This window comes from Hemicordylus capensis, chromosome 1 (assembly GCF_027244095.1).
Source record: "Hemicordylus capensis ecotype Gifberg chromosome 1, rHemCap1.1.pri, whole genome shotgun sequence".
In the NCBI taxonomy this organism is placed as follows: Eukaryota; Metazoa; Chordata; class Lepidosauria; order Squamata; family Cordylidae; genus Hemicordylus; species Hemicordylus capensis.
Genome location: NC_069657.1, coordinates 111,205,968 through 111,232,784, shown reverse-complemented (window position 1 = coordinate 111,232,784; position 26,817 = coordinate 111,205,968). Strand labels below are relative to the sequence as shown.

Genomic DNA, 26,817 nt, shown 5'->3' with positions numbered 1-26,817 from the left:
TTCAACAAAGGTGCCCCCTATCTCCTTATCTCCAGACGAACCCAAACAAACTGCAAGAGCTTCAACCCAATTCCAAAACAGCTTAAAACTAATTAAACAGAAGCCCCACTATTGAATACCTCCCTCATACAAATATCTGGACAGAGGGTCTCCCCTTCCCCCAAAGTGGCTCCCCTAAAGGGGCGACCCCTTTTGATGTCGCCCCTTTGATGGCGGACTCACCAGTGGTGGACCCGCTGCCACTGGCAACGTTCCTATATAGTCTTGAGCAACAAGCTTGGCAGGTGGAGTCCAGGAAAAACTGCCAAGTCACCCTTGAAGCCTCACCACAACCAGTCTGCGGGGGGGGGGGGGCAGGGGGCAGCTGGCAATCAAGGGAGACAGACAAAAGAAGAGGCTGCCAGGCAGGCACCCCAGCCTCTCACCCTGGGGTCTATCTGTCAAGTCTAGAGGGCCAGATGGTATCCCTCTTCTTCTCTTCTCCAGCAGTCTTCTGGGGGACTGGGGACACTGGCAGTGTTCCTATATAGTCCTGAGCAACAAGCTTGGCAGGTGGGAGGGGAAGAAAGAAGATGGCGGGCAGTGGCCAAATGGGGAAGAAGATGGGTGGGGGGAGAATGCAGCGGGGGCGGGCAGGCAAAAAAGCGGTGGCAGGGGTCAGTGGGTGGGGAGAGAAAGCGGCAGTGGCGGTGAACTAGGGGCACAGATGCTCTGTGCTGGATCAGCTAGTATCTATTTCATGAGGCTGTTAACAGGCCACCTCACACACTTGCCTTCACTGCCTACAAGGGGCCCTTCCTTTAACTGACTGCAAAAAGGCCTTGTTGGGCCTAGTTCTCTGCAGGCCCTTTTGGATTAAAGAACCAACAACAGCTCCTCACTTGTAAATTTTTCCAGTGCAGAAAACAGCAGTACTGCCATCCCAGGAGGACCCCATCCTTGTCGCCACTGTTAACTTCATGGGTCGTACACAAACTGGACAAAATCCTCAGTACAGGTTCTTTATTAACAGAGAGCTCCTACAGCCGAGCCAGGCAGCAGCCTCTCAAAGTGAAACAACAGAAGTCCCCTAGAGGCTTGGCTTGGCATGCCATACACAATAGTCATGTACAGGTTGGATTACTGCAATCCGCTCTATGTGGGGCTGCCTTTGAATCGGAAGCTTCAACTGGTTCAGAATGCTGCTGCAAGGATGCTTGTGGGCTAGTTGCCACACAAGTGTTATACTTGCTCTGTGGCAGCTTTATTGGTTGCCTGTTTGCTTCCGGGCCAGATTCAAAATGCTGATTTTGATCTTTAAAGCCCTAAATGGCTTGGAACTAGACTAGAGTATTTGTATCTGTTGGACTGCATCCATCCATATGAATTTGCTAGGGCCCTCAGATCATCACCTTGAGCCCTTCTCTCGGCTCCACTTAGTTCAACTCTCCTAGCTCTTCTACGCCATGCACTCTTCTGCAAGTGCATGAAACGTCTTAGTCCCGCTCATGCTCTAGAAGTGATTTGTAAAAGAGAAAATATATTCCATGCAATTCCATATGTTCAGTCCAGTAATTGCTTACAGTTGCAGCAGTAATTGCTGTTGATTTTATTTAAATTTACTCAGATATGTGTGGATAGGTTTGGAACCCAAATTTCATATAAATACTCAATAACTTAGAATGTCTTTAGTTAGCTTTTCTTATGCTAAAGTTCTATTACAGAAGATATCTCAACTTTTAGCGAACTGAAATTTAAAGCTCATTTTATAGAATATAACGGAATGTTTGCTATTACTTTGCGTACTGCTGCTACTTAAATATTTATATTATGCTGATGATAAGCTAGATCTTGTTTAAACAGAATGGACCTTCCTCAGCTGGCATGTGCAACTGTCCCATGATTGTACTCTTTCTGTTCTAGTGGGAGGACTCTTAACACGGTGAGAAGGGGTTAGAGAAGCAGGAAACCCCTGCACACAGAGCAGTGTGTGAGAGAGCGGAGAGGAGAGGATGCAATTGAATTGTGCTGGACACCTGAATTGTGCCCTAAATGTTTTAAAGTAAAACTAGCTGGGCTGGGCTCAGAGCATCTGCGCTTCCGGCCAGCCCAGCCCCTGCCGCTGTTCTCCCCCCACCACCACATGCCCGGCTTTCTGGCTGGCCAGTCCCCCCCCCCGCTGCCCACTTATCTCCCCCCCACGCGTTCTGATGGCACTTCTTCTCCCCTGCCATGCTTTATGGCTTGCGGGCCGGTCAGAAAGCTGGCCCTCCTCCCAGCATCCTCCTCCTCATGGCGGCCGGGTCATGCCAGCCCACTGCCACCTCCTCCGGCCGAGCCAGGGCCAGGATGGTCCACTGCCACCTCCTCCAGCCAACTGGCCGGGCCAGGGCCAGGTCAGCCCGCCGCTGCCTCGGCCCACCGCCGCCATTGTCTCCCATCCCCGTTGCTATCTCCCCGTCGCTTGTCTCCCAAGCAGCTGCTCTTGTGAGAGCTGCCACACATGGGATTAGTGACAAGTACGTTTAGGAGAATTAAATATATAGATATTTTGAATTAGTGGACAAGCCTTTGCAAATTTCCTGGTGTAGCTGTTTTCTGAGCAACATTCTTTCACGTTGTAAACATTAAATATTAGCATAATCGATTATTGTTTTAAAACTAAAAACTGAGGAAATTATGTGCATTTTAAAACATTTTAGATATCATTGCTAAAATGGATGAAAGCTTAAAGAAAGAAGCACCTGCATATGGTTTACAAAATTCCTCAGAAGCATTGCTTTCTATTCAACGATTAGATTTTAAAACAAGTTTTCTTGAGGCGGTAGAAGAATTGCGTATGAGGAGGGTAAGTACATTTACTTGTTCATTTATTTAGAGTTTTAATACTTCAAAATACAATGAAATAAAATCAGCAAGATAAAACATCCAGTAAAATATATTTAAAATGATTAAAATTTCCTCATGCCTGGTTATTTATGGCTGTGAAAACCAACCCAAACATGGTTTTAGAGAGTCTTTAGAAAGGCACAGGTTCAGAGTTAGATCAGTATTTAGTAGTTTTACAGGCATCCACTGAGAATAATTTTCCCCTTTCTGTATGCCTTTGCTGTTCAGATTTGCTGCACAGAAACTACAACTAAGAGGGTGTTTTGTTAATTTCAAGTTTGCAGTGGAATATATGGAAGAAGGTAGCCATATATTCATATATAAACTCTTGGAGAACCTTTGAATATATAAGCCCATATATAAGCCCTTCAGGGATTTCTTAGGTTAAAAGGAGAGATGAAACTGGTCAAGTACTGACTATTTTTAGAAACTTGCAAAATGTTATGGAGTAATGGGAAAAGGCATTTGACTCAGTATTACCACTAAGCTTAAATACTGGTATAACTTTAGGAAAAGCCTGGTAAAACAAGTGTATTGTGTTCATCACCTGTTAAAAAATCTTTCCAACATTTGTCAAAACATAATTTGTCACAAAAGTTGTGAAACTTCTGGACTGTCGTTAATGTCAGCCCCAGACAGAGTGCATTGTAGTAGCCTCAGTAGAAAGCATCAATGATGATTTCTAGATTTGCATCTATAAGGAAAAGTTGCCTTCTTTTTCCAAAGGTTGGGTTAAGATACAACACCAAATCATGTTTTGATGTTACATCTGAACTAACTCAAAGTTAGGGTTTGTTTGTTTGTTTGTTTAATACATTTCTATACTGCCCAAAACGCAAGTTCTTTGGGAGGTTTACAAAACAAGGGTTGACTAGGTTAGACTTTGAACTAACTCAAAGTTCGTCAAAGGACGTGGGTGGGGAGGTGGCGTGGCTGTGATCTATAAGAATATCATCTCCCTTACCAAAATCCCTGTCTAGGAATTGGCCTATATTGAATGTTTTTACCTAAGTCTAGAGACCAAGGATAGACTGGGACTTCTGTTTATGTACTGATCACTGCACTGCCCAATGGAGTCCCTAACTGAGCTGATGTACCTGGTTGCAGAGTTGGCATTGGAGTTGCCCAGGTTGCTGGTGGTGGGGGACTTCAGTGTTCATTTTGGGACTAGGTTTTCGGGAGTGGCTCAGGAGTTCATAGTGGCCATGACGACTATGGGCCTATCCCAATTGGTTTCTGTATCAATGCATGATGCTGATCACATGCTCAATGTGGTTTTTTGCTCTAAGGGTGGTGTTCCATGGGTGGGGACTCCTGCTATATCCCCATTGTCATGGATGGATCACCATCTGGTTAAGGTAGAACTTGCAGCCACAACCCAGCAATTCAGGGGTGAAGGACCTATTAGGTTGGTCTGCCCAAGAAGGTTATTAGAACCAATAAGGTTCCAAGCAGCCATGGAAGGGTTTAGAGTTGGCTCTAGTACTGATTCAGTTGACGCTTTGGTGCACACATGGAATAATTAACTCACTAGAGCAGTAGACACAATCACTCCTAACCGTCCTCCCTGACCTGCTTCAACATCAGTTTGAAAGAACTGAAGGAGCTGAAGTGGCGAGGTACACAACTAGAACGCAAGTGGAGGAAGACTTGGCACAAATCTAACTGGTCGCAACACAGAGCACATTTGTAGATCTGTGTTCTGGCAGTGCAGGCAGCAAAGAAGTGGTTCTTTTCTGCCTGCATTGCTTCTGCAAATTTATGCCCAGCAAAGTTGACTATTATATGCCCCCTCCCCACTGAATTTGAACTTAGAACCATCAGTCACTCACGACATTTTCAATGACTTTTTTGCAGATAAAATATCTTGTATTTGGGCCAAACTGGATTCCACAGTTATTGAAGAATCTATTGTGGAAGTGTCCAGCAACTCCTCTTATAGGATTCGATTGGGTCATGTTCAGTTTATGATTCCTGATGTGTAAAAACTGCTTCAGACTGTGCATACTACAACCTGTTCTCTTGACCCTTGCCCAACTTGGCTTATCTCATCTAGTAATCATGTTATCAGAGAAGGTCTGGGTAAATATTATAAATGCTTCTCTGAGAGAGGGCAAGATGCCCCCTTGTCTTAAGGAGACTATTATTAGACCTTATTTGGAGAAACCTGCATTGGATCCCTTGGAGTTACAGTTTCCAATCTTCCATGGTTGGGCAAGGTGATTGAGTGGGTGGTAGCCTCTCAGCTCCAGGCAGTTTTGGATGATGCAGATTATCTTGACCCATTTCAAACTGGCTTTCGAGTGGGCTTTGGGAATGGAGTCTGATGGATGGTCTCCAATTAGCTGTTGACATACGGAGTGTGACTCTGCTGATCCTTTTGGATCTCTTGGTGGCTTTTGATACCATTGACCATGATATCCTTCTGCATCACCTGAGGAGGGTAGGATTGGATGGCATTGTTGACAGTGGTTCTGTCCTACCTCTCTTGTAAATTCCAGATGGTATAGCTTGAAGACTACTGCTCTGCAAAGCAAGAACTAAAGTATGGAGTTCTACAAGGCTCTATACTGCCTCCAGTTCTCTTTAACATTTACATGAAACTGCTGGGAGAGATCATCAGGAGACTGGGTGCAGAGTGTTATCAATATGTTGATGACACCCAAATCTATTTCTCCATATCAACCTCATCAGGAAATGGCATGACTTCCCTAAATGCCTGCCTGGAGGTGGTAATGTGCTGGATGAGGGATAACTACTGAAGTTGAATTCAAATAAGATGGATGTACTCACTGTGGGGGATCAGGACCCAAGAGATGGTTTAGATCTGCCTGTTCTGGATGGGGTTACATGCCCCCTGAAAGATCAGGTAAGTAGCTTGGGTGTGCTCCTGGATACAAAACTCTCTCTAGTTGCCAGGGGCACTTTTTATCTGCTTCGGCTGATACATCAGCTATGCACATTTCTCGAGGTAAATGACTTTAAAACAGTGGTGCATATGCTGATAATCTCCAGGCTTGACTGCTGTAAGGTACTCTACGTGGGGCTGCCTTTGTATGCAGTCTGGAAACTACATTTGGTACAGAATGCAGCAGCCAGACTGGTCTCTGGGACAACCTAACACTGATTTTAAAAGAACTGCACTGGCTGTCAATATGTTTCTGAGTGAAATACAATGTGCTGGTTATTACCTATAAAGCCCTTAATGACTTGGGTCCAAGGTATTTAAGAGAGTGCCTTCTTTGTCATGAACCTTGTCACCTATTAAGATCTTCTGGAGAGGTCCGGTTTCCACCTCTTTTGGTGGTGAATCAGGACTGAGCCTTCTCTGTGGCTACCCTGGGGATTTGGAATATGCTCCCTGTTGAAATAAAAGCATCTCTTTCTCTGTTTGGTTTTAGGAAGACCTTCAAGACACAGGTTTTCTCAGCCTTTGAAATGAATTTACTGTAATTTTAAGCTGTTAATATGTTTTTATTTTATGAGATTGTTTTTACTTTATTTTGTGAATTTTAACTGTTTTTACTTTGTTTTATATTGTTTTAAATTAGGTATACTGCCTAGGAATGTACAGAAAGTAAAGTAGTGCCGTGGAGTCGGTGTCGACTCCTGGCAACCACAGAGCCATGTGGTTTTCTTTGGTAGAATACAGGAGGGGTTTACTATTGCCATCTCCCGCACAGTGTGAAATGATGCCTTTCAGCATCTTCCTATACCACTGTACCTGATAAAGGTGTTTCCCATAGTCTGGGAAACATACCAGCGGGGATTCAAACCAGCAAGCTCTTGCTCCCTAGGCAAGTTACTTCCATGCTGCACCAGTAGGTGGCTACAGGAATGTACATATCAGGCGATCGATCGATCGATAGATAGATAGATAGATTAAATAAAGTGGAGTTTGTGAATGCTCCTGGCTACTGCTGCAAGGTGATTTTGAGACATAGTGACAGATCTAGGAACACCAGAGTTTCAGTGAGAGTCTAGGGAGCATCAACTTCAGAAGCTGGAGGGCAGTCACTATTACCTTTCAAAAAATAGAGAAAGTCAGAGACGGGGACAGCTGGCTGGAGAATTACCATTTGGACTTGGCTTTTTGAGCAGGAGTCAAAGAACCCTGCACTCTGGCCTCTTTACATTATGCCTTAATCTCAGCCAAAAAGGATGCTGTCTTTCACCAGTGAAGATGTGCATGCATACAGTTAACAGTCAGGTGGATACCTGCATGCCTCTCACACATAATGCATCAGGATCTTGGCCAACACACATTCAGGACTCACAAGTGTTTGCATAGAGTTTTTATTTTGTGCCACCACTAAACAGATGGTTGGTGGTTAGTTCCAACAACACATCCCCCAGTTTAGGGGGACAGGGCAACTGTCTGATTCTTGACCCCCCCCTTCTTTCTTCCCCAAGTATCTGGTATTGTTCACTGACTGTACCAGCCAGCTATTTGGCAAAGAATATCTGTGCAACAGTGCTAGCCACCTGCTCTTTGTTTGTTTGTTTGTTTTCTGAACACATTTTTATACTGCCCCATACGCAAGTCCATGTGGGGGGGGGGGTTCACAATAAGAAACACAACAATTAAAACAATAACACAACCAAAAGAGTTTAAAATACAGATGAAAACTCCAAAACTTAAAACTTTAAACTAAAAGCCTGACAAAACAGGTATGTTTTCAGGTTCTTCTTATTTATTTATTTATTTATTTATTACATTTTTATGCTGCCCCATCCAACGGCTCTGGGTGGTGCACAATAAGTAAAAAACAAATACAAATAACATTTAAAATAAATGCTTAAAACAATATAAAAACAAGTTTAACAAAATTCAGAACCAATTAAAAACATTTAAGAACAATGAAAAAACTTTGGAAGGCCAGACCAAACAAATATGTTTTTAGAGCCCTCTTGAAGGCCAACAACGAGCCCAAACTACGGGGCTTATCTGCTGGGAGTGCATTCCACAGGCCAGGAACAGCTACAGATAAGGCCTGGTTCTGAGTTGCCACCAGATGAACCGGTGGTAACTGGAAATGGACCTCTCCAGATGACCTCAATGTGCGATGGGGATCATACATAAGAACAGCCCTGCTGGTTCAGGCCCAAGGCCTATCCTAGTCCAACATCCTATTTCACACAGTAGCCCACCAAATGCCTCTGGGGAGCCCACAGGCAAGAGGTGAGGGCATTCCCTCTCTCCTTCTGTTGCTGTTGCTCAGAAGAAGGCGCTCTTTAAGGTAACCTGGACCTAAGCTGTTCAGTGCTTTAAAGATGATAACCAGCACTTTGTATTTTGCCAGAAAACATATTGTCAGCCAATACAACTGTTTGAGGACAGGCATAATATGGTCTCTCTGGGTTACCCCAGAGGCCAGTCTGGCTACTGAATTTTGAACTAACTGAAGTTTCCAAACTACGTACAAAAGCAGCCCCAAGTAGAGCACATATTACAGTGGGAAAGCCTGGAGGTTACCAGCTGATGCACCAGAGATTGTTTTCTTTGAGGAATGGGCTCAACAGAAGCTGATGGAAAGCACTCCTGCCCATAGCCTCCATCTGAGATACCAGGGTGAGGCCTGGATCCAAGAGCACTCCTAAGCTGTATACCTGTTCCTTCTGGGGGAGCGTAACCCCATCCAGCACAGGAAGATTTAACTCATCCTTCAAATTCCAATCCCTTACAATGAGCACCTCTGTCTTGCTTGGATTCAGCTTCAATTTGTTGTCCCTCATCCAGGCCTTTACTGCCTATAGGCAGGCATTTAGGGAATGAATGCCATTTCCTGATGATGATGATGATGATGATGATGATGATGATGATGGTAAAACATCCAGCAAAGGGGAGGCTCTAATTTCATTGCAAAGTGTGTTCCAAAGCCCTGGGTCAACCCTAGAAAAGGCCCAGTTTCGAGTCACCACCAACCGAGCTGGTGACAACCACAATTGGATTTCCCCAGATGATTTTAATATGCAGTGGAGTTCATGAAGAAGGCTTCTCTTGAATACCTTGGTCCAAGGTATTGTTCTATTCAAGAATCTCTACATTGAAACTTGTCTACCACTCACCATCCCACTCACATCACAGTATTGTCTATTTCATGATCCAGAATGTGGATAGTTGACACTAGAGCAATAGGTAAATTATTGCAACGTATTTTGTGTTTTTCAGTTCTAAGCAAAAGGTCTCTTGGTTCATCTTATTTTCTCACAATGAGAATTTCTTTCCCATAAGTATAGCATAGTACAAATATGTTATAACGGAAAATATTGTTTTAGAGAAACTAGTCAGCACTCCCCCAGAGACTAATAGACTTTGTTCTTATGAGCTTCCTGCCCTTTACATTGTTGCTTCAGTTTTGACCTTTTATGTTTGGTTAAAGTCCTAACAAAAGGGTGCTTATATTTTAAATGTAAAAGAATTCAACAAGTTTCTTTTTATTTTGCTTATTTCCCTTGTTGTTATGTCTGAGAAAGGTACAACTGCTCTGAATTATACATTGGCAGTAAAATAATATTAACTTTGGCTAGTCAACATCCAGACTGAGAGTTATGTGCAGGGAATGTTTCTGCTTGCGCATGGAGGGGTGTGGCTACATTTCCACCCTTCCCTCTGCAGCCACTTGTGCCTCCCCTACCCTCAAATATCTTTTCAGGAGACGTAGGTGCCTGCAGAGTGTTACCAAGAGAGCCTCTTTGGTGGCTCCTGGGATCGCCACTATACTTGGTTTGGCGCTACAGGCTTGTAGTTTCCATTTTTGCTGTTCAGATCTCATGGGTTTGTGAGACCTCCATTCAGTTGGTATGAGCTAACTCATAGGGCATGTCACTTGGCATGTAGAGTTGGAAAAGATGGCTTTCGGGTAAAGTTTAAACCCGAGACCTCAGGAGGACCATCCCTGCGCTCGCCCCTTGATTGCTTTCAGGTGGGAAACTGGAGTGATTGATTGATTAAATGCCGTCAAGTCGGTGTCGACTCTTAGCTACCACATAGATAGATTTTCTCCAGGATGATCTGTCTTCAACTTGGCCTTTAAGGTCTCTTAGAGGTGCATTCATTGTTGTCATAATCGAGCCCATCCACCTTGCTGCAGGTCATCCTCTTCTTCTCTTTCCTTCAACTTTCCCCAGCATAATGGACTTCTCAAGGGAGCTGGATCTTTGCACAATGTGTCCAAAGTATGATAGGTTGAGCCTGGTAATTTGTGCCTCGAGTGAAAATTCTGGGTTGATTTGTTCTATGATCTATTTGTTTGTTTTCCTGACTGTCCATGTATCTTCAAAAGTCTTCTCCAGCACCAAAGTTCAAAAGCATCAATGCTTTCTCCATCTTGCTTCTTCAAAGTACAGCTTTCACATTCATAGAGTGTCATGGGAAAAACCATTGTCTGATCGATTTTAATCTTTGTAGGTGTAGACACGTCACAGCATCTAAATATCCTTTCCAAAGCCTTCATTGCAACCCTACCAAGTACTAGTCTGAGGCGTATTTCTTGACTGCTGGATCCTTTACTGTTGACGGTCGATCCTAAAAGGCAGAAGCTTTCCACTACTTCAATGTCTTCATTGTCAATTCTGAGGCTGCTTGGTGTACCGGTTGTCATTAGTTTAGTCTTCTTTACATTTTGTCGTAGTCCCATTTTTTCACTGTGCTCCTTTACTTTCATTAGAAACTGGAGTTGATGTGAGTTAATCAAGCACTATTCTTTTCAAGAATTAGCCAAGTATTCTCCCTATGTTGGCACATCGGATCAGGTCAAGCTATCACCTCCTCAGGAAGGAGTGATAAGAGATCAGGTCATCTCCTCTGCTAACAAACGTGTTAATGGCTGGCTCGGGGCACAGGAAGCTAGCTTGTTAAAATTCCTAGTCACTCCCAAGGTGTTCTAAGAAATACGAGATAAATCCTGATGCACCCATTACATTTTGCCCCTCATAGGTCTCTCAGACCTATGCACACAGAAAATTTGAATAGGACAAAGATGTATTCTTTGCTCTGTCCCTTTTGTCCACCTTTTCAGAAAGGTGTGGTCAGCATGTTGCCTCAGGGCAAGATGCTGGCTATTTGTAGTCAAGACACAATCAATCTTTGTGTCTCTTTCTTGGATTCACCAGGTGCCTGTTGTCATGTCTTGGCATTGGCACCTCCATTTTGCCTTGATTGGACTTTCACTCCTGTCCTGCTTGTCACCGCCAGACCGGCCCTTTTTCCTAGCCCGGTCTGTGCAGCACTCTTGGCTATAAGATCCTGGTCTCCCTTTGGCTATGAGATCCAGATGCCCTTTGGATTTTGCCTTGTTCCCGGACCCCTGCCTATTCCTCAGGTTGCCATTCCTGCCTTTTGCCTTCCCACCTGTCCCAAAGGAGAGAGGTCCCTCAGTAGCAACAGAGCTTCAAGGGTCCAAACACCCCAATGGACGGACTTAGGTAATATCTAACCTCTGCTCTCAAGCCTCTCACTCTCCTCCTTTCTTGCTCCTTCTAAAATCTAAAGCTGTTCTCTCTAAAGATCGTTTCGCTGGTCAACCTCGAGTGAACTTAATTTGGAATTCAAGCCAAATTGCTTCTACGTGAGCTTTAACTTAATCCTTTTGATTTTTTAGTTTTGCTAGTCAATATTGTGTTGCCTTTTAACCTTCATTTCTTTTCCTGTATACCTAAATCCTAAAATAAACCTGATCCTATTTTTGAACTTCAACATCTCTGTTCAGTTTGTTCCAAGACTGAAGCTATGAAATAATTTATTCTGAGGTGGACTGCACCACCCAAGCTCGCTAGTTTCCCACACAAGCCTAAAACCTTGGAAGAAGCCTTGAGCTTTTAGAACTTATTGTGAGCCAAAGAAAAACCCAGTGTTCGAAAGTTATCAATTCTGGCAGATCAAATATGTTGAAGCAGAGGGAACTGATAGTTTTGTTACCCAGTTAAGAAGTAAAGCACAAGATTGTGAGTTTGGAACCTCAGAAGACCTGATGATAAGAAATAAAATTGTTTCCAGTATTCCTGATTGTACATTGAAGGAAAAATGGTTAGGGCATTCAGATCTTACATTCTCTCAAGCAATAGATATTTGCAGAGCTCCAGCCCTTACTCATGAACAAGCACTTGCAATGGCCATGCATGCACATGCAGTGGTAAGCCAGAAGGAAATGCAAAGCCCTTTATTGCAGAAGGCAAGGAAGCCTTCAGTAAAGCAAACAGCTTTAAGGATATATATATATGTATATATCTCAGAGACAACCAACCAGATCACTAGATACATTTCCTCCAAACCTAGCAGCAACACAGCTTTTTACCTCAGACTTAGCTATCAGTCAGAGGCTGCAACTTTTTAACCCCTGCAAAGCTTTACACAACTCAGAGGGAACATACAATACAACCAATACAAAGAAAATAATTTACAAAACATAAAGGGAAGGAGTCTTTCCTTCACATTCCAGTTCTTAGATTGCTTATTAGTTACTGGGCTAAACAGAATGAAACTTGTTGCTATCGCTGACCACCGATAGGGATGTGCACGAACAGGTTTGGAGGCCCTTTTATGGGCCTCTGAACTGGTTCAAACCTTGCCTGGCTTGAAGGTTTGATGGGGTGGTGGTTAGCTTTAAGGGCGGGGGAGGCTGCACTTACTCCCCTACTGCCGTGTTTCCCCTGCTGGCGCATGTTTCCCTAAAAGCCCATCGGGGCGGCAGTGTACCTCCCTGCTGCCCTGCCCTGACGTTATCAGGAAGTAAACAGAAGTAGTAGCTGCGACTGAATGTGTTGTGCTTGTGCGTGCACACATCACACTTGCGTGCACACGTCAGGTGTGCGCGCGCAATGCGTGACGCATGTGATGTGACGCACATGACGTGTGACATGTGCAGTCGTAGCTACTACTTCCAGTTACTTCTGGATAACGTTGGAGCGGGCCAGCAGGAAGGTATGCTGCTGCACCAATGGGCTTTTAGGGAAATGTGCGCTGGTGGGGGAACACGGGGTTGGGTAGGTACATGCTCCCGCATCCTTAAAGCCACCCCCCCCCACCGTCGCACCATCCCCCACTGGTTCAGTGCACATCCCAAAGCACCGATGACAACACACCCACTCAGTGTGTCTGTCACACTTCTGACAATATTGTCAATCCATGTATTGGCAGAGTGCTCAAATAGGGCATACAATCTAACATGCATAGGCCCATATCACAAGGTCCATTTTCTAGATGAAAACTGGGAATTTACCATGGAAGCTGGGTCAACGCATTTCCAATTTAAAATGTGTATGTCCTATTAGAACATTACAACCCCACTTGGATGTCTGGTGACTTAGAGGTACAGCATGTGTGCTGGGTAGATAGAGGAGGAGAAAATGTTCTCCCCCTCACCATACACAGAAGAGGGATTCATAGAAAGTATAATCTGAACTCACTTGTAGGATTGCATTCGCACGCGACATACACACACGCGACGTGCACGCGACACACACGGATTGCATGTGCCAGCACACGCGACGGGCACATGCGCGATCGGTACTTCTGGCCGATGAGGGCAACGGGGCGGCAGGGAGGAATGCTGCCGCCCCACGGGGATTGAAAATAACGGAGCGCTGAAACCTTTCGGAGGCCTTTATAGAGCTGAAACGTTTCGGATGCCTTTATAATGGCCTCTGAAACGTTTCAGGCTGAGGCCTATTGTTGAGCTGGCCCACTATAGAGTTAATGTAGAATTTGAAGAGGAGTGGGGCCAGAATGCATCCTTGTTTGACACCCTTCTGAGTTGTAACAGCTCTTGTGAGGTGGCCTTGGGGGCTACATCTCACCTTGAATGATGTGTCACTGTCAGAACTCATCCCTTTTCGCTTAGGCATGCTATAGGGCTCTGAAGTTTAGAAATTTTCATCAGGTCCTTTAAAAGTTTTACTTCAGCTGCTAGTTTATGTAGGGCATCCTAAACAGGCTATGAAGCAATCTGAAAGTCTGTTTGATTGAGCAGCATGAAAGAAATGGATATTGCAATTTCGTAGGAGTTGGATTATGAGTTTTAAAAGATAGTAGAAGTACCTAGTTTTGGCTGTTTGGATGTGAGCCAGCTGTACTCTGTTCCTAAATCTGTTCAGGGTCAAGAATCAGGGGGGCTTGACCAATACACAGCCTATCTTGTAAAACTACAGCCTGGAGCAAGCACTTTACAAAATGCTTGACATGTTCTAAAGGTTATAACGAGTAAATAAACCATCAAATGACTCCTCTTTTATTGTTATGGTGGTGTTTTTGTAAAACACTTAAATCCTTGTAGTCCTAAGGCAGCTAATAAAATATCAACACTTCTAAAGGTTTTGTGTCTCTTGTTACCTTCTTAGAATTATATATAGCTTTTTTTCCTAAACAGAATAAAGTTTTCTTTATTAGAAACTGCAATAATGTTTAAAGATAGAAGGTGTAAGTTTTTAAAACTTCCAGTTTAGAATGAATAAAACAAGTAAAAGTGGTGAGCTGATGAATGACTATGGCTTTTTGTTAGGAATTTATATTTTAAACTCTTTCAGATAATGTAATAGTGTTGCTTTTCATTCATATACTGCTTCTAAATTCTTTTACTGAAAAAACAAGAAAAGAAGCCCTCACAATAGCTACACAATTTTGACAGAAATATTTTAAAATTTACAGTTCTTTCTATTCAGATATATAGTTATTAATGTAATTGTCGTAAATTATATAGGCCCAGTTTTCCTGCCCTACTACTGTATATGTAAGGGAGTATGGGAAGAGGCTGGTGTGGCAACAGCTCATTAATTTATAGCTTCTTACGCCTGCTGTATGTTTAAGTAATACATTAAATTTTTAACAAACTATTGGCGAAGGGTAATTCACCAGCAAATAATGGACTGGGTCTCACGATCAGTGAGAACTGGTTTGGGGCAGTGAGTTGGAAGAGCGGGCTAAGCCCGCTCTCCCCGCTCACGAGTGGGCAGGGAGCCCTGGGAGGCTGGGGCGGCCGCCCACACGATGGCTGGCCCTGTGATGGAGCCGGCGAGGGGTGGGGGGAGTGGGGGCCGCGCGGCTCCCGCAAGCCCCAGTATGCCCTGCGCGAGCGCACAGGGCATACTGGAGAGACCCCCGGAGCCGGGAGGCGGCTTTTCCCTTCCCAGCCGGGGGTCTACTCATGAGTAGGCAAGCTGCAAAGGTGCGCCGTGGCTACTTATGATCGTAAAAAGCAGGTTTGCTGGAGCGCTCGCTCCGCAAACCTGCTTTTTACCAGGGGTTCTCGAGCGGGTTACCCGCTCAAGAACCGCCGGGCTCACAAATCGGGCTAGCCTCTGCTAGCCCGATTTTTGTTGATTGTGAGAATCGCCCCAATGTGAAGCAACAGAGACAGAACTCCTTCCTTCCCTCGCTCCCACCATTTTGCCTCTGCTTCTTTTTCTTCACATGTTCCACTTGTAACTTAAGTCAAGCATTTCTCTTAAATTTTGATTTCTGTTCGTCTCTTATAATCCAGTCCTAAGCAATTGATTTTAAAGTTCTACTACTTTTACATTAGCTTACTTCTAAGTAACTTTCTATGTCCCAGAGTTGCTAACAAACAGCACCTGCTGCTTTTCCTATAATAGCACCCACTGTCAAACTGCAAGTCACTTCTCAGATTTCCAGAAATCTAAAGTTTGGTTTGTTGCTGAGAGCAGCAACAGTGAAATGTATCCCAGACACAAAGGTTTGGGAATAATGGTAATTGTGTTTAGGATTATGTATTAATAAAATTAGTTTGGATCCAAAGATCTGCTTGTACAAGTAGAAGCACTTCCGCTTTCATATAGGGGAGATAGCAGATTATTCCCTGGCTGGAGCCCCCTGTGCATCCCCATTCTCTAGAGCAGCTTTTGCGGGGAGCTGTTCCAGTTGGGAGTGGCAATCCATGATATCCCCCACCCTCCCATGAATGTAAATACTTCAGTTTGTACAAATAGATATCTGGATAGAAGTCATTGCTTTCTCTAAAGTATATTAACAATTCTGTCACACCATGTGTAGTGATATTGAATGAAGGCATGGTGAGGGGCATTTGCACTGTGTTTTCTAGTTAGCAGTTATGAAGGTATATGATGGAAAAAGAAATAGTGGGATAAGTAGAAAAAAATCTTTTTCTGGCACTTTTGAGTTTAACCTTGAGGTCTCGCCTCTTTTTCTTTAACATCAGTTTTGCACTGGAAATTTACACAGTTCCTTCCTTCCTCTCATTCCTGGAAGTCAAATTATATGCTATGCACAATTGCATTCAAAGTTATTATTGCTGATTATTGCTGTTGTTTTTAAATAAAAAGCAACTTCAGAAGACTGTATCCAGAAGCAGAAGGGTGCTGTGAGAGAAGGGGATATTTAACCTGTTTCTGTTTGGGCACATTTCTGTTCAATTTCGCTTTTCATAGCTGTTTCTCCCCCTGTAGGGGAAAAGATATGAGTACACATTACAGTTTCCTACAGGAGTTTTACTGATAATGTACCATGTTTCCACTTTTCATTAATGTGTGCTTTACTGTTAGCACATTTTAATGGCATTTGTAAATAAATTGTTTGAGAGCATACTCCCTCTTCTATGAAAAGTCATAGGCTAATCAAAATAATTAGCTTTTGTTCCTGATGGGGGAGTAATAGAAGATGTAGCCAGATTCAGTGTTAATAGATAATTATAAGAAAAATATTTTGTTGTAGTTACAGAATATTACTTAGGGAGTATAGAGAAAAATGTTATGAGCATTTTTGCAAACTATACTCTTTATATTAAATTATATTAAATATTTTGCAAGGAATACTGTGATTACAAAGCACTCAATTTTTTTTTGACAGTCAATAAAAAATCACTTCAAATAAACCTTGAGTATATTAGAAATATGATAAATATCTCAATGTTTTAAGATTAACATTTGTTCCATCATCAGATCCAGGAGCAGCAGCCTTGAGTTTGAACCAGTCTGGAAATCATGATTACCCTCAGTTATGAATGAAAGTAAACAGGCAGGCTGGACGTGATGGTGGCCAGGGGACTCTGGACCTCTAGAAGATGTCACATTATTGATGGTGTTTGTGCTCCCCTAATCAATCAGATGCATTGTTTGGGAATTCTGGACCTGGCTTTGCTCCTGAATTCTCTGGTGGCAGCTGTGTTCAGGAATGACTTTTTTCAGTTGCATCTAGTGCATCAACGGTGACCTTTTCTGGAGAATGAGTATCTAGCAGCAATCATCCTTACTTTTGTAACTTTAAGCCTTGACTTCTGTAATGCACTTTATACCGGGGTCATCTCTAAAGAATGTTTGGAAGCTTCCGTTAATATAAAATGAAGCAGCTTCCCTCCTGACAGGGGTGGGTCAGTGAGAACATAAAGACCTGTCCTGTGACAACTGTGCTGATTAACTATTCACTTCCAGATACAATTCAAGGTACTGGTTTTGACTTAAAAATCTAGTAATAGTTTAAGATCTCCATATCTTGGAGAGTATTTTCCCCCATATGAGCTCTCCTTCCCATTTAGATGCTCTGAAGAAGATAAAGGTATAAATGAATAAGAGGGAATATCGTGCAAGTATATGTAATGTAAAATAAGGTTTCGTTGAGAACCATCTGGCATTCTTTATTTTCCTGTTCCCTTCCTCGCCTTCCTACATCTTTTTCTTTCCATGGTTGCTTTGACACAGAACCCTTGAGTGCAGCTGAGGCATTGTTTCTTTGTAATTAGCTGGGAAGTAAAACAGAGGTTCTCTGGGTTTTGTTTGTTTGTTTGTTTTTGAGCTACCACTTCCCTTCCTCTTGCCTATATATTAGGGCTGTGCATCAAATTGGAACAATGAATGACATGATGCTCAGCCTGCTGTTACTCCACCCTGGGACTGCCGCAGACTGATAAGGAGCCCTGCCCTTTGTTCTGAAGGGAAACTCACTGGCCCCCTTTGGACATAGCGTTAAACCATGGGTAGGCGAAGCTGTGGTTAATTTGTGAAACCGAGAATCATGCGGAAGATGATTGATCAACTGTGGTTTGGCAACCTCTGGTTTCTGGGCAGTGGAACCTCTCCCTCTTCCTAGTCTGCCCAGGTTACAACCCAGCAAGCTCTGTTCTGCTTGCATCGCCTGATGGGCAAGGCATCAGCATGTGGCAGCTATTGGCTACGATGTTAGAGGGGGGTGTTCTCAATGCAATTGTGCCTTTTCAGCCTTGATCATTCACCTTTGGCAGGACAAAGACATTTTAACCTTTTCCTCACACCACTTGTACCACTGCCTTTGCAAGAACTCTCAAGCTACACGTTCATGCACAAGCACAATTATTGATATCCTAGGATGCCAAGGGGCACTTACAGATGGCAATAGGGTCTTGGGGGAGAGGTGCAGAACAACAACTGAGAATTTGGGGTGAGGTGGTGGTGGGTTGGTGGCTGGATGGGTGAGAAAAGGTATGGTCCACTAGAAAAATTGATGCTGTGTCATAGCCAGGGGCGTAGCAAGGTTGGAGTGGGCCCAGAGACAAGATTTTAAAATGCCCCCCCCCCTCACTGAAGCTCAACTCATGAAGTAAAGAAATCTTAAATGAGGCTGAATAGTGGTAACAAAAAGCATCGTAAAATGTATATATAACCTATGTGCCACAATAGAACATCATCCTAAATTATTTTTAAAAATGTGGATGATGCAAGTCATTTAATGGTACTAGAGAAAGACATGCTGTTCTGGTAGCTCCAGGTCTTAACACTCACATCAGTTTCGGAGGATGAATACAACAGAAGGAAGTCTGGGCGGCTGCGCAGCTGGGGGAGTCAGTCATGTGACTTGCTTCTCCCCCCCCCCCAAGGCAGTGGGCCCCCAGACAACTGTCTCCCTTTGCCCTATTATAGTTACGCCCCTGGTCATAGCTGCGCAGCTGCTCCTGGAGCCTAGGGTGGATCTCATGCAAATTAATTGTGGCTGGTGTTTCTGGGAGCTGTTACCTGCCTGTAAAGATGGTGCCTGGTGAGGCCATGTGACTGCCACCTTTGTTCAGGAGGAGTGACCTGCGTTTTATGCATCCACACTTAAAAATAAGGGGAAATTTGTGCATGTAATTTACGTGAGGTCCAAAACATGTAGGGGAAAGCGGGCTTGATCCAATGTGGTTCTGTCCCTTTAAATGCATAAACTCTAGGGATGCAGCATCCCTGTTGCCAAGCAGCAGCAGGAGGAGTAAGAAGATGGCACCAGGCGGAGCATCCGCTCCGAGAGGCGGCCAGCGAGAAATGTGGCCACCCTAGAACTGGCACATTTCTGGGCTGTTCTGAGCCAACCTCTCTGGTTGTGGGAGGAGCTTGTGAGCAAAACCAGGTTATAGCGGCAGCAGAATTTGCACAACACAATGGTGCTTTAAGACCTCAGGTTTGAGCAGTGAAACTCACTACAAACCGAGGTTTGGAATCAAAAACAGAGCCGTGGTTGGGTGATAAAACTGTGGCTTCACACTTTCGGACGATCACAAACTCCAACCTCTGGCATGTTTACCTCTGGTTTGGTGTTGCCCCAATGGGGACTTAAGGTCCAAGAATGCTCTTTACTTATGCTCTTGCCCAGTACTTAAATCCCTTTAAAATATCTTTGAAAATAATTATTGAAGTCATTACTTAGTTACTCTGTTGTTAATGCAAGTATTTCAGATTAAATGCATTTATTTTTATAATAATTACTGTTCTATTATTTACCTTTGAAACATGTAAATCTGTTTGCCATTATCCTGAATATTATACTATATCATAGTCATATAACTGGACTCAGTTTCTTCCTCCTGACCAATAAGATATTCTAAGCAGCAGCATCCAGATTAATGCTGTCTTCCATTAGAGTGTTTTACATATACAACTGTTTTTCCTGATCAACCTTTCCCTCTGCTGTCTCCAATGCCCCTGAAAACATTTCCCTGATGGCTAGAGGATCCTCAGAAACATACATCAGGTGCAGCACATGAAAGAGGAGATCAGGAAAAATCACTGTGCGTGAGAAACATTCTAATGCAAGGGCAGTGTTAGTCTGGATGCTGCTCACTGTTACATATTTTGAACTCCATAAAAAACATCCTAGTATTGATAACTAACAGTTCCTAACTGTAGTGAATAGTTCCTTTAAAAAATAAAAAATAGTTTGTGTGTTTTTTAAACTAGGATGCAGAGATTCATTATGAAGAAGAAATTAGCAAGTTTGTTGTTGAAAAACAGGAACTTGATTGGCAAAAGGTTGGTGGTTTTGTTTTTTTAAAAATAGTTAAATACAATGGTTGTATCTGTACATATTTAACTTTGGGATTAAAATTAAAGAATGGTGAGATCTGATTTCTGATCTGATTCACAACTGTGCTTTGCTTCTGAAGTTTTGTGAAAACAGTGTTCAACAGTTGGTTTTTTATAATGTGGAAATGTTATGTGATTTTTATTTATTTTATTTATTTTTTATTTGTACATTTATATCCCGCTCTTCCACCAAGGAGCCCAGAATGGTGTACATAATTATGTTTATCCTCACAACAACCCTGTGATGTAGGTCAGGCTGAGAGATACATGACTGGCCCAGAGTCACCCAGTGAGCTTCATAGCTGAATGGGGATTTGAACTCAGGTCTTCCTGGTCCTAGACCAGCACTCTAACAACTATGCCATGCTGACTCTAGTCTTTGCTAGAGTTCTGCCAAAACTGAATGTGGAGAAGTTTTATAACAACTCCCTGTGTGCAGATATTTGATTTCAGCAAGTATTGCACATTCACACTTTTGTCCTTATCCAGAAAACTCTGAATACAGTTGAAGGCTAGGTGCCTGGTACTGAACTTATGGGTGCTCAGATGAGACCCTGCATAGAAATCTGAATAGGTAATATATGTTGTTTCATATGCATTGTGCCATCTCTGGCTGCTTGCTTCCCTCCCCCCACTATACTACCTTGTCTGCTTCTGCTTTGGATCAGGGTGACAAAATGTTTAAAAGGAAAATCTAAAAAATAAAGGAGTTACAGACACATTATTTTATAGTTTATGCATAACTTAAAAGCAAATGAGCAGTAAATAAAAGCACCATTTTAATTCAGCTCCTGATTCATGTAATTATACTACTAAAAAATAATTATGCCTTCTCTAATAATTATGTTTAAAACAAGTATAAAGGAACTGAAAAATTGAAATATTGTACTAAAGTATTACTGTAGTATCATTCTTGACAAAAAGTTGTTATATTTAATTATCTATCTTGCTCTGTTCTGATTCATATTATTGTCAATGCACAGGAAGCTCTACAACATCAGAATGAAGCATTAAGCAAACAGCATACAGAAGCAATGGCAACTTTTAAAAAACAGGTAGTACACTGAGACTCCTTTCCCCCTCAATTATAATTGTGTACAGGCAGGTCCAATGGCAAATTGGTTATAGTCTTTATAAAAATGTCTGTAAATATTATGATAGCTCTTTACAAGAAAACCCATGCTTCAGATCTTTGTACATGCATGTACTTCATATACGTTTTCTGATTGTTATTCAAGTTCACATAATAGGTTAAATGGAAGTGTTTGCTTTTAAACTGTGTAGGCAGCAACCCTATGAACAATTACTAAGAAGTAAGTATGACTGTAGTTCTAAGGGTGCGTTTGGATGACCCATTGCAGGTAAGTAGCAGGGAACCAGAGGTTTCCTACTACTTACCTGCAGCAGGTTGTCTGAACCCACCCTATGTAAACATGTTGCACTGCGTGTCTCTTTGAAGTCTTTGGAATTAAGTGGTTAAAATCTTGGTAATTTAGTTTAGGAAGAAAGGTTCCAAAATAAGTCTTCTCACATCTTGTGACTTACAGGGCACATTTTTGAGCTTGTTCTGCCTCCATCAATTCATGGTTGACTATTATTATTATTATTATTATTAATAATAATAATGCAACACTTATTAACTAATAGGCAGCTTCCAGTTGAACAGAAAGGAAATTGCCCGAACACCAGAGCCACAAACGACCAGCTGCTGATTGACAAAATGATTTTAGAAAATTGCAAGAGAAGAAAAACCAATCTAAGTGTTGCATGGATTGACTACAAGAAGGCCTTCGACTCATTGCCTCACACATGGATACTAAAATGTTTAGAAACAACTGGTGTCAGCAAAAACATTCAAATATTTATTTAAAAAGCAATGAACATGTGGAGGTTAACAATCAATGTTGAGACACTTGGACAGGTTAGCATTAGAAGAGGTATTTTCCAAGGGGACTCACTATCCCCTCTGTTGTTTGTAATCGTCATGACTCAACTTTCACAAATACTAAACAAAACAGGCCTGGGATACCAAACATCTAAAACATCAAGTAAAATCAACCATCTGCTGTACATGGACGATCTGAAGTTGTATGGAAAGTCTCAGTCAGAAATCAAATCACTGCTAAACACTGTCCGTATATTCAGTAGCGATATAGCAATGGAATTTGGACTAGACATGTGTGCTGCATTAATAATGAACAGAGGGAAAATAACAAAAACAGAAGGAATAGAACTGCCCAATGCAAGCGACATCAAGAACCTGGAAGAGAAAAAACATTACGAATACTTGGGCATTCTCCAGGCTGATAACATTGCACACGCTGAGGTTAAAAGAAATATGGGAAGTGAATACATCAGGAGAGTTCGAAAAATCCTCAAGTCCAAACTCAGTGGCAGGAACACCATACAAGCCATAAACACCTGGGCTATACCTATTATCAGATACACTGCAGGAATAATAGACTGGACCCAGGCAGAGCTAAAGATGCTAGATCATAAGACCAGGAAAATCATGACCATCAATCATGCTCTGCCACCCCGCAGTGATGTTGATAGGCTATACCTCCCTCGCAGCTCAGGTGGAAGAGGAATGCTGCAAGTCCATCAAACCATAGAGGAGGAGAAAAGAGGGCTTGAAGAATATATCAAGGACAGTGAAGTTCAAATGGTCAATAATGAGAAACTGTTCAACACCAATGAAACAAAGCAGGCCTACAAGAAAGAACAAGTCAAGAAGCGAGCAGAAAAATGGAAAAATCAGCCTTGCACAATATAAGTGGAAAATCAGACATCACCAAGACCTGGCAATGGCTTAAGAATGGTTACTTGAAGAAAGAAACAGAGGGTTTAATACTGGCTGCACAAGAACAGGCACTAAGAACAAATGCAATAAGAGCAAAAGTCAAAAAATCCACAACAAACAGCAAGTGCCGCCTTTGTAAAGAAGCAGATGAAACCGTGGACCACCTAATCAGCTGTTGTAAAAATATACAGACTGACTACAAACAAAGGCATGACGAGGTAGCAGGGATGATACACTGGAACATCTGCAAAAAATGCAAGCTAGCTGTAGCCAAAAATTGGTGGGACCATAAAATTGAAAAAGTTGTAGAAAACAAAGATGCAAAAATATTGTTGGACTTCTGACTACAAACAGACAAACATCTGCCACACAATACACCAGATATAACTGTAGTCAAGAAGAAAGAAAAACAAGTTAAAATAATCGACATAGCAGTACCAGGGGATAGCAGAACAGAAGAAAAAGAAATAGAAAAAAATCACAAAATACAAAGATCTACAAATTGAAATTGAAAGGCTGTGGCAGAAAAAGACCAAAGTAATCACAGTGGTAATTGGCACCCTAGGTGCAATTCCAAAACAAGAGCACCTCAGCACCATAGGGGCCACAGAAATCACCATCAGCCAATTATAAAAAGCAACTTTACTGGGAACAGCTTATATTTTGTGACGATATCTATAACAACAGCATTGACAATAAAATTCAGCCATCCCAGGTCCTTGGGAAGGACTCGATGTCTGGATAAAACAAACCAGTCAATAACACCTGTCTGACTGTATAAACAATAAAAATAATAATAAATTGTATTAAATGCAATCAAATATTTAATTATATAAATTAAACGTTATTTATATTAAATGCTAACAAAAAACATTGAATAATAATAATTATTCAACGTTATTTGTTAGCTGCCCCATTACAAATTGTTCTCTGGGCAGCTCACAACAGAGGATTAAAACATACCATAAAAAACCACAACACATTAAATCATAACAGACAAAAAAGGTGAAAAGAAGATACAAAATACAATACAAAGCAGCTTTAAAACTCATTTTACAATTAGTTAAAAATAAGATCAAATCTGAAAACCCAAATTTAAAAGGCCTGGGTGAACAAGCAAGTCTTTACCTGGCATCTAAAAGAACAAAGTGATGTAGCCAGGCAGACCTCACTGGGGAGGCTATTCCATAAACGGGATGCAAACACCGAAAAGGCCCTCTCCCTGGTAGCCACCTGCCTCACTTCATTTGGCAGGGGCACCCAGAGGAGGGCCTCCAAAGAGGATCTTAAGGTCCAGGTAGGGACATATGGGGCAAGGCGCTCTCTCATGCTACCCGGTCCCAAGCCATTTAGGGCTTTAAAGGTTAAAACCAGCACTTTGAATTGGGCCCAGAAACGGGACTGGGAGTCAGTGCAGCTGATGAAGCATTGGCATAATATGATCAAAACATCCAGTCTCAGTTAATAATCTTGTAGCATATTTTGTACCAGCTGCAGTTTCCGGACTGTTTTCGAAGGCAGGACCACATACAAGGCATTGCAGTAATCTAAGCAAGAGGTTACCAGAGCATGACTAACTGTGACAAAGCTATGTCTGTCCTGGTAAAGTCACAGTTGGCATATCAGCTGAAGCTGATAAAAGGTGATTAGAGCCACAGAGGCCACTTGAGCCTCTAGTGACAGTGCTGGATTGATGAGCACCCCCAGACTGTGAACCTGGCCCTTCAGGGGGAGTGCAACCCCATCTAGAACAGGCTGAACATCATTCATCCCAGCAGAGGAATCACCGACGAACAGTACTTCTGTCTTGTCTGGACTGAGTCGCAGCTTATTCACCCTCATCCAGTCCATTACTGCATCCAAGCACCGATTCAGGACAGGCACTGCTTCACCTGCGTCTGATGAAAAAGAGAGATACAACTGATTGTCATCTGCATATTGATGACACTCAGCCAAATCTCCTGATGACCTCCCCCAGCAAAATAAGCCAAATCTCCTGATGACCTCTCCCAGCGGTTTCTTTCCCCTATGTTGTTTAACATCTTCATGAAACCGCTGGGAAACTTGTGGAACCCCATAGCATAACTGCCAAGGGGTTGAGCAATAGTCCCCCAGCACTATCTTTTGAGAACAGGCCTCAAAGTAGGAGTGGAGCCCCCTCAATTCAATTCAGTTTATTACAATCAAAGATCAGCACACAGATAAAATCCAGATACAAGAGTCCCCAAAAGTGAACATCGATAACAGTGCATACATATATATAAACATACACATAAAATATACAATTAAGTACTATTACATGCAATATAAAATGGAGTAAGATAACAAAATAAAAACAAAATGAATTAAGAGTCTGAATTAACCATCTCCAACACACTGTATGCGGATCTTAATTGCAGCTGTACAGAATTTGGCCACCAGATGCAAGATACTTGTCAGAAAGAAATTTATATGAAACTCATCAGAACTATTTGTATATCTAAAAACAAGAGGGGCAATAACTCTGAGATGCAGATCACTATAAAATGAGCAATACAAAAGCACATGACCTACTGTTTCAACATCGCCATTCCCTCATGGACACAATCCCTCCAAAAAAGGAACCCTCCTAAATCTACCCTCTAATACCGCAGAGGGCAACACATCCATCCACGCTAGCGTCAGGGCTCTTTTGTGGGTAGGATATGTCAGATTATAAAAATAGTTGGTTGGTTTTTGCAAGGGCTTAACTGCTGCAAACCACCTGTAGCTTGATGCCCAACCTAAATCTGTCCCATATTGATAATACGCTGCTTAAGGATCACTCTGGCATTATCATAGCCCAGGGGGAGTAGAAATTCTATTGACAGTCCATATACCTTTAATTTTTCAGTGATTAAGAGAGTCCAATCAGAGGAGTGTTCATTATTAAAGATTAAGGGAGCTAAGCCAGAAGGTGGAAAAAATCAATTTCAGCCAGAAGTTGAAAATATAAATCCAGGTAAAGGATTCCAAGTTTAACAAACCAGCTTCCAATCGCAGTTTGACATCTGACACTCAACAGGGGGTTGAAAAAATAGCCCTGAGAAATTTGGACTGGATCCTTTCAAGTGGACAAAAGTAATGATATATGCAAATCTGTGAGTCATAAAGAAGCTGCGAGATTACCTTAGTTTGAAATACCTTAATGGCAGCTGGAACATAGCTGCCCCCTGCTGAAAAGAAGAATCTCAAAACCGCAGTAGTAGACCTCAGGGGGAGCCATCTCCAAGCAGTGCCTCCTGCACCCAATTCGGCCAGCCTATCCAGATGATACCATGGTCAATGGTATCAAAAGCCGCTGAGAGATCCAAGAGATTATCAGGGTCGTACTCCCCCTGTCTGTTTCTCTGCATAGGTCATCCCACAGGGTGATCAAAGCAGTTTCTGTTCCAAAGCCAGGCCTGAAACCTGATTGAAAAGGATCTAGATAGTCAATTTCCCTCAAGAGTGGCTGGAGCTGGTCAGCCACAACACGCTCAAGCATCTTGCCCAGGAAGGGAATATTGGCCACAGGCCTATGCTGTAATTGTTTACATCTTCTGGGTCCAGGCACTTCTTTAGGAGTGGTCGAATAATAGCTGGCTTCAATGAAGTTGGGGCCATTCCCTCTCTCAATGAGGCATTTAGAACCTGCTGTATTCAGCTAAAAATTCCCTCCTTACTAGATTTAATAAGCCATGAAGGGCAAGGGTTAAGCATGCACATGGTCAGCCGAACTCCTTGTCCACACCCTCAGGCACCAATAATTGAAACTCCTCCAGCAAATCTAGACCAGGTTTTACTCTGGGCACCTCTTCCAGTAATCTTGCATCAGCCATAGTGTCCAACTTATGGTGAATCATGTGAGT

General features: G+C 42.5%; 1 protein-coding gene across 20 annotated transcripts in view; it reads left to right on the top strand.

Annotated features, from left to right (window-relative positions):
- CCDC73 (coiled-coil domain containing 73) overlaps positions 1-26,817 on the top strand; it is a 136,544-nt gene that overhangs the window by 27,586 nt on the left and 82,141 nt on the right. For 11 of the 20 annotated variants that reach the window (XM_053300573.1, XM_053300522.1, XM_053300507.1 and 8 more), the window contains exons 3-5: positions 2,682-2,827; positions 20,020-20,091; positions 21,129-21,200. In XM_053300573.1, coding sequence (XP_053156548.1) covers positions 2,696-2,827; positions 20,020-20,091; positions 21,129-21,200 — 276 coding nt within the window. In that variant the 5' untranslated portion in view covers positions 2,682-2,695. Of the gene's footprint in view, positions 1-388; positions 553-1,842; positions 1,922-2,681; positions 2,828-19,061; positions 19,179-20,019; positions 20,092-21,128; positions 21,201-26,817 lie in introns of those variants that run through there. The other 9 variants (XM_053300624.1, XM_053300557.1, XM_053300577.1 and 6 more) reach the window with 4 other exon arrangements.